The following is a 6,774-nucleotide window of genomic DNA, read 5'->3' on the forward strand; positions in this document are numbered from 1 at the left end:
TCCTGAGCGATCTCTCTGACCAGCCGCTGGAAAGGCAGCTTACGGATGAGAAGCTCCGTGGATTTCTGATAACGACGGATCTCACGCAGAGCAACGGTACCGGGCCTGTAACGATGAGGCTTCTTCACACCGCCGGTGGCCGGGGCGCTTTTGCGGGCAGCCTTGGTGGCGAGCTGCTTCCTCGGGGCTTTGCCTCCAGTGGATTTACGAGCGGTCTGCTTAGTACGAGCCATGATAACAGAGAGTCTTAGGTAAATGTAAGACGACGTATATCAGGCAGACCGAGATGTCGCTGCTTATAAAGCATTTCTAAACCCCCAGGATGATGACGCTGTTACAGTTCTTCGGTTCCTGATTGGTCACGCTCTCAACAGAGCCATGCCTATTGGACAGAGGCGCTTTGAAAAAGTCCGCCAGAAATTCCAGGCGAACCTCCCCCCTGCTCTGCCCAAACCTCTGCTCTGGTTGGTTGTTGTAAAAACAGATTCTTCCTGGTTTTTTTTACATATTTAAAAGCGACAGTGTAAGCCATATGAAGAAACACTTCTCTCTCAACTTCTAACTAAACAGACTTAAAGCTCAACATGTCTGGAAGAGGTAAAACCGGCGGAAAGGCCAGAGCTAAGGCTAAGAGCCGCTCATCCAGGGCCGGACTCCAGTTCCCCGTCGGTCGTGTTCACAGACTGCTCAGAAAGGGGAATTACGCTCAGCGTGTCGGCGCTGGAGCTCCCGTTTATCTGGCCGCTGTGTTGGAGTATTTGACCGCTGAGATCCTGGAGTTGGCCGGAAACGCAGCCCGCGACAACAAAAAGACCAGAATCATCCCCCGTCACTTGCAGCTGGCTGTCCGCAACGACGAGGAGTTGAACAAGCTGCTCGGTGGAGTCACCATCGCTCAGGGCGGTGTTCTGCCCAACATCCAGGCTGTTCTACTGCCCAAGAAGACTGAGAAGGCCGCAAAGACCAAGTAAAACTAGCTGATGTGACGACGGAAATCCCCAAAACGGTTCTTTTAAGAGCCAACCACAATTTCTCAAAGACACAGTCCTTCACCAAGCTCACAACCCGTATTAAGGATACGGACTAAAACAAAACATAACAATAAACGTTAAAAAATATATTTAAAAAACAAATAAAACATCTTACGTTAGCATCAACTTGTCTTTTCGTCCTGACAACGTCGACCGCGTTGTCAAACAAAACTCCCCAGGTGCCATTTAATTAAGACTTTGACGTCAATGGACGGGTCGCCGCCTGGCGGACACGGTGGTTTATAACATGCATTACATCTAGCTCTACCTGTTCTACCAACCTGCAGCCCTCCGCTCTGCCAACTAAGTTAACGTCAGGGCGTGTTGATGAACTTCCTGTCAATCTCACCTGGCTCTTTGTTGGTGAATTTTCTAACAAACACAACACACGTGAATTCAGATAGGAGGGCTTAATGCGAAAAAAAGTTAATCTCCTTCGAGCCGGATTTGAACCAGCGACCTAAGGATGTCTTTCCATAGTAGCCTACAGTCCTCCGCTCTACCAACTGAGCTATCGAAGGGATGTGTTACGTGTGCCCGAAGCTACATCTTATATACACGAAAAATGTCTGTTCTCCAAAATCGATTTAAAAACACGGTACTTAAAAATAAAAAATCTGGTGTAGAAATATTAAGATTTTTCCACTTTCTCGGTTTTTTTACACGTTTATATTACTTTGGAGGTCCGTTTTTCACATCCAATTGCATTCTTTTTTCACTGACACATCACTCCATCAAAATCAAAGGGAGAATTCAGGTTGAATTATTTATTATAAATCATTCACATTACAAAGTTAGACATTTACTGTTGCCATATCCATCCAAACATCCTGTCTACGAGGGGGATTCTGTTAGCCTTCGTTCAAGGTGGCGTTGTTGGGATTATTCATGGATGGATGGATGTTGGTACAGAGTTAATCACTGGTAATCTATGACAATGAGCACAGTTATCCAATGCACTCTCACTGAAACACACACACACACAGGTTTAGGACAGCAGTGTCAGGGCTGCTTCCAGCTGACATGGAGAACTTCTATTTGCAAATTAAGAAAGAAAAAAACAGCAGGTTAACAGAAGAATGTAACTTGAAACTGCAGCAGAGAAGATGCAAAGGTGTAAAACAAACAGTATTAATGTTTGGCTGTGGGGCAGATGTAATCTGACTTCAAAGGGAGTGGTTTTTACACATTTTTGATTTTTTTTTTTTTTTTTTTTTGGGGGGGGGTTTCTTCCATGCCCTTCACGGAGTATACGTAGCAAATTTGTATTGTTTCTTTTTAAATAAAAAACAGTTAAAAATCATCTACAAACCCACACTTTCTACAAATCACACAATTAGTTAATTTAATGTTGAAATCTGCAGTAGAAAACAGAAGGGGGCAAGAAAGACAACGTCTGCGTCAAGCAGCGTCCAAAAAAAAAAAAAAAAAAAGGACTGGTAGAAAAAACGAAAGGGGAAAAAAAAAAAGAGTCTAGAATGGCAAACAAATTCATAAAAGAATTTAGCCAACAAGAAGAGAGTCCTTCAGAAGGTCAGTTTGTCTGACCCCCGCCCAAAGTGTCCAGTCATGGCTTCAGGGAGGGGCCGGTGCAGTAAAAGGCAGCCCCAGGCTGGGTCAGTGTGTGTGTAGGTTAAAGAGGCAGTTGAGCTGTGAGAACGACTGAGAGCAGGAACAGGTTGGGTTTCTGCAGTTCGTTGAAAGCTGAAGTGTCAGACTGGCTGAGAGTGTACAGTTGGTCACAAGCCACACGTCGGATCTAAGGGAGAAAGCAAGTGTATTAGCATAAACTGCAATCCTAGGGAGTACTTCACCACTGTGGGGGAAAAAAAAAATCCAAAAAAAACAGCAAACATCAGTGCCTGACAGCCTGTCTGAATTCAACACCTCAACTTATTTTTGTGTGCTTTCATTAATTGGATTTCTTTCCATTTTTTTTTTTATCACTACCTCAGTTTTTTCCTCCGTCTCTTCCTTTCCCCAATTTTCTGTCTCCCTGCAGCATTTATTTCTCTCTCTCTGCCTCATTGTCTCTCTCCCTATCTTTGCATTTTTCTCTCTTGCTCTCTCCATGTGTCCCTGTCTGTCTTCCTGTCCCAGTGTCTCTCCCTGTCTCGATCTCTTGCTCTCTCCATGTGTCCCTGTCCCAGTGTCTCTCCCTGTCTCGCCGTCTCTCTCTTTCCTTGTCTCCCTGTGTTTCTGAAACGTAAGAAACTAAAATCAAAAAATTAAAACACAGTTTTTCCAGGCCAAATGGGACAAAGTTACAATTTAGTTTGTCAAAATAGTGTCAAATGTTGCCGTCAGATGAAAATGTGTGAGAGCAGCGTGAGAAACCAGTGCGGTGGAGTCACTGACTTGCAGGAGTCCTGTAGGCTGGTCCAGGCTCGCTGCAGCAGCTCACTGATATAGGCCAGAGCTGGGAGGATGTAGTTGCGGTGGAGGAGCAGGAGCAGCTCCTTCAGATACGCCAACACCTGGAACACACTGTCTGGAGTGTTGGTGTTCACCTGAGCAACAAGGAAGTGGAGGGGGGGAAAAAAACACACATTCAGTAACAAACAGACTACATCAAGGACAACGACAGCCAGTGTTAAAACATCTTTGTCCAGTTCTGACCCAGTCTATGACGAGCGGCGTCGTTTCTTTCACCCAGTGGATGAAGTGAACGCTCTTTTCTGAGATGCAGACGGCCGCTGCTTTCGTTTTCTCCACTCCTTGTTCTAACAGAGGCCCCACCACCCGGGCACACTCAGAGTAATAGTAAGGTGTGTTTTTCTCGATCCAGCTGCAGGAAAAGGACAAATGATCAGAAGGTGTTCACAGAGCGTGGGTGGGGGTGAGAGGGCCGGGGGTATGTTTTATGTCCGTACCTGAAGCCCTGTTTGGAGTAAACTGTGACTGCGCTCTGGGCCTGCAGGAAGCCAGCTTTGATCCCCGAACTGCTCAGAAATCTGGCTGAGGTGGAATCTGGAGAAAAAATAAACATAAGAGGAAATAAAAAAATTAAAATTAAAAACTAAACTAAAGCTGAAATGATTAATGTCCTTGAATCAAAGGTTTGTTTCATTCTTTTGGCAGCGGTGAAAACAAACAACATGGAGCAAATAAGAGGTGAGAACAAAAAAAGGCAGAAAATGTCTAAAGTTTGGGTTAGGTAAAAAGGTAGACAGTACCTGTGAAGGAGCCGTGGGATCTGATGTCGTGTGCGATGAAACCAGCGACAAACACACACAAAACCATCAGCAGCCTGGACCAGGGGAACCCGCGCCCGCGCATCTTCACCTGTAGGTTCTGGAGGCGAGCAGAAAAATTACACGTGAATGAAGAACACAGTCAAAGAAAGACTGCGATCAGGAACTGGAGACATGTTTCTCACCTGACACAGGTTGTGACACTCCCGAAGCTCCCGCGACTCCACGCTCTCTCTCATCTCCTCATTGGTCACTCGGAACGACTGGATGGTTTCCTCAAGGTTCTTCCGAAGCTGAAGACAGAAAGATGCAGAAAAATAAAGCTGACATCTAAAACAAGACGACTGATATAAACTCTGATTAAGTTTAAAGTTTGTTTACAGATTGTGGGAAAGTCTGTTTGGTATTTAATCTATTTAGAGAGCAGGAAAACTCATTGTTTTTTTATTACTTGTACTCAGTACAGTGTGTACTACGTGTGGCTTTTATTCATGTATTTGTTATGTATGTATTCCTAGTTTTAGTTTTTATGTCTGATCACTTTGATCCAATGCTGTCGTTTTTAATATGTGCTTTATAATTATATATTATAAAAACTTTTTTTCAGCGACATGTCAGTGTAGCAGGAGTCCCACCTTGGGAGGCAGACTTTTCCAGGACTTTAGTAGATGTTTCAACAAAAAAAAAAAAAAAAAAAAAAAAAAAGACGGTGAGCTTCAGAATCATTAGTAAAAAACAGAAGACGGTGAGCTTCAGAATCATTAGGTGCCTGAACACAGTGAAGATTAAGTTTTGTTTTTTAAATGAACACATTCAGTGTAACATTAGGACGCTGTGACTCACCTGGACTGGGGTAAATGCTTGGTGTAGAGTTGCCTCCACACTCCCAGACTCTGTGCATCCACACACAGACACTCTGTCATGCTGTTGAGCAGCTGTGAGACACAATAGGGAGACAGGAGTTTTAAAGGTACAAAAAATACAGTAATGATGCTCTTGGACTGAGGTTGTTTGTGTAAACCTTCTCTCACCTCCTTCTTCATGTCAGCAGGGCAGTTGGACGTGGCTCTGGACAGAAACGATGGCAGGTAGGTGTGTAACGTGCTCTCAGGTTTGGCTCCGAAGGCCAGAACTTTGAGTCGAGGATACAGGTGTCTCAGCTGCTCCTGGAGACTGCAGACAGACGACAGGAAGTTTATTGTACTGCTTATTTTAAAATAGAAAAAATTAAAAAAAAGAAAAAGATGTCGTCTTCACAAGTTTACATTCACCTTGGTGAGAGGGCGTTCTTAGGCATGAAGGCAAAGTCCAGTAAAGGGAAGAACTCCTTTGGACCCATGATACCAAATCCCTTTGTGAGGTTTGCATGAAGTCTGTGGGACAAAGACATGATGTCAACATGACTGAGGACTGAGGCTGCGCTCAAATGTTGTCATTTAAACCGGGGGAATCGAATCCCACTGTTCCTTGGTCAGACTTACAACAGAAGTCGGTCCAGATAAGCTATGGCGTAGGCTGACAGGGACCTGACCCCGAGCACAGGAAGCATGATTCCCAGCCACACTGAAAACAAGTGGAAGTCAACGCATGATTCCCAGCCACACTGAAAACAAGGAGTGGAAGTCAACAAGTTAACGGAGGATTTTGGTCTTCTCTAATCCTTTGTTGTTGTTTGTTGTCGTTCTGTACTTGAACAGGTTTCTTCATGCGTGTGCGTGTGTGTTACCTCTCAGTCCCTGGCTGAGGTCATAAAACCCAGCCTGGCCCAGAGCCCACATGATGGTCAAACACTTGGCTGGACGGTTCTGAACCGACCTCAGTAACTCCAAGTACTGTGGAGGAGAAGGAGAGGAGAGGGAGTGAAAGAGGAGTTACAACATGATGTTGCACTGTTGCACAACGGCAACCACGATGTTGAACAACAGAAGTGAAACTACCGACACACACACACACACACACAAACACACACACAGACTGAGGAAGCAGAGAAGTGCAGTCACCTCTGGCAGATTTTGTGTTGCTATCCTGGGTTTGTCCTGTAGAAGAGCCTGAATGCAAACTCTGTAGCCGTGCAGTGGTTCTCCTGCAGAGATGTAGAGAAAAGTAGTTCAATGTTTGGCTGATTTGTTGAAAATTTTACTTTTTTTTTTTTTTTCTTTAGAAGTTTCTCATCAGATATGCAAAAACAACAGTTATTTTCATATCATGTATATTTTGGCCTTGTCAGCAGAAAACCAACAACACATTATTTCATCAGATTATCAGAATTATTATTCAAAAATTGACACTTGACCCGTGGTGAGGTCAGGCTGACTGTGTTTGATCTGTAACAATAATGAATTAGCCCACAGGGCAGACTGTAACAATAATGAATTAGACCACAGGGCGGACGGTGACGAGCAGAGAGTAAGCAAATGTCTGAAGCACTTTTTGTTTTACCTGAATTTCTGTCCAGCTCCCTGAGCATGGTGTAAACACAGTAGTCAAAGAAATCTGGCAGGATGTCACTGCAGCGTCCAATGAGGCCTTTGATCACACCCCTCAGCTCT

At 44.4% G+C, this 6,774-nt stretch overlaps 3 protein-coding genes and 1 non-coding gene across 4 annotated transcripts in view; 1 reads left to right on the forward strand and 3 right to left on the reverse strand.

Annotated features, from left to right (window-relative positions):
* Positions 1 to 2: 2 nt before the first annotated feature.
* LOC107988761 (histone H3, embryonic-like) lies at positions 3 to 261 on the reverse strand (the record flags this gene model as incomplete). Its single annotated transcript, XM_025057055.1, has 1 exon — positions 3 to 261. A coding segment is annotated over exon 1 (231 nt), but the record flags the coding sequence as incomplete, so codon positions are not given.
* Positions 262 to 440: 179 nt separating this feature from the next.
* Positions 441 to 2,016, forward strand: LOC103381130 (histone H2A-like). The gene has a single exon (XM_025057080.1). It carries the CDS (start codon positions 585 to 587, stop codon positions 969 to 971), a length of 387 nt encoding a protein of 128 aa, XP_024912848.1. The 5' UTR covers positions 441 to 584; the 3' UTR covers positions 972 to 2,016.
* trnay-gua (transfer RNA tyrosine (anticodon GUA)) lies at positions 1,464 to 1,552 on the reverse strand. The gene is given in 2 exon segments: positions 1,464 to 1,499; positions 1,516 to 1,552. It is a non-coding gene; the product is annotated as a tRNA-Tyr (tRNA).
* An 864-nt stretch (positions 2,017 to 2,880) lies between the features above and the next one.
* The window catches only part of tmem214 (transmembrane protein 214), a 7,353-nt gene continuing 3,459 nt past the window's right edge, over positions 2,881 to 6,774 (reverse strand). The window contains exons 4-17 of the mRNA XM_008313386.3: positions 6,665 to 6,772; positions 6,226 to 6,308; positions 5,952 to 6,057; positions 5,707 to 5,788; positions 5,497 to 5,598; positions 5,257 to 5,398; positions 5,069 to 5,160; positions 4,861 to 4,909; positions 4,411 to 4,518; positions 4,208 to 4,325; positions 3,905 to 4,001; positions 3,651 to 3,819; positions 3,390 to 3,541; positions 2,881 to 3,245 (exon numbers count right to left, since the gene is read on the reverse strand). Of these exons, the coding sequence (XP_008311608.1) occupies positions 3,071 to 3,245; positions 3,390 to 3,541; positions 3,651 to 3,819; positions 3,905 to 4,001; positions 4,208 to 4,325; positions 4,411 to 4,518; positions 4,861 to 4,909; positions 5,069 to 5,160; positions 5,257 to 5,398; positions 5,497 to 5,598; positions 5,707 to 5,788; positions 5,952 to 6,057; positions 6,226 to 6,308; positions 6,665 to 6,772 (1,583 nt within the window). The 3' untranslated portion in view covers positions 2,881 to 3,070. The remainder of the gene's footprint in view (positions 3,246 to 3,389; positions 3,542 to 3,650; positions 3,820 to 3,904; positions 4,002 to 4,207; positions 4,326 to 4,410; positions 4,519 to 4,860; positions 4,910 to 5,068; positions 5,161 to 5,256; positions 5,399 to 5,496; positions 5,599 to 5,706; positions 5,789 to 5,951; positions 6,058 to 6,225; positions 6,309 to 6,664; positions 6,773 to 6,774) is intronic.

Source organism: Cynoglossus semilaevis, chromosome 7, assembly GCF_000523025.1.
Source record: "Cynoglossus semilaevis isolate Cse_v1.0 chromosome 7, Cse_v1.0, whole genome shotgun sequence".
In the NCBI taxonomy this organism is placed as follows: domain Eukaryota; kingdom Metazoa; phylum Chordata; class Actinopteri; order Pleuronectiformes; family Cynoglossidae; genus Cynoglossus; species Cynoglossus semilaevis.

Bases quoted from the DNA above. Each gene is read 5' to 3' on its own strand.
- LOC103381130 (XM_025057080.1), top strand. From the start codon at position 585: ATGTCTGGAAGAGGTAAAACCGGCGGAAAGGCCAGAGCTAAGGCTAAG.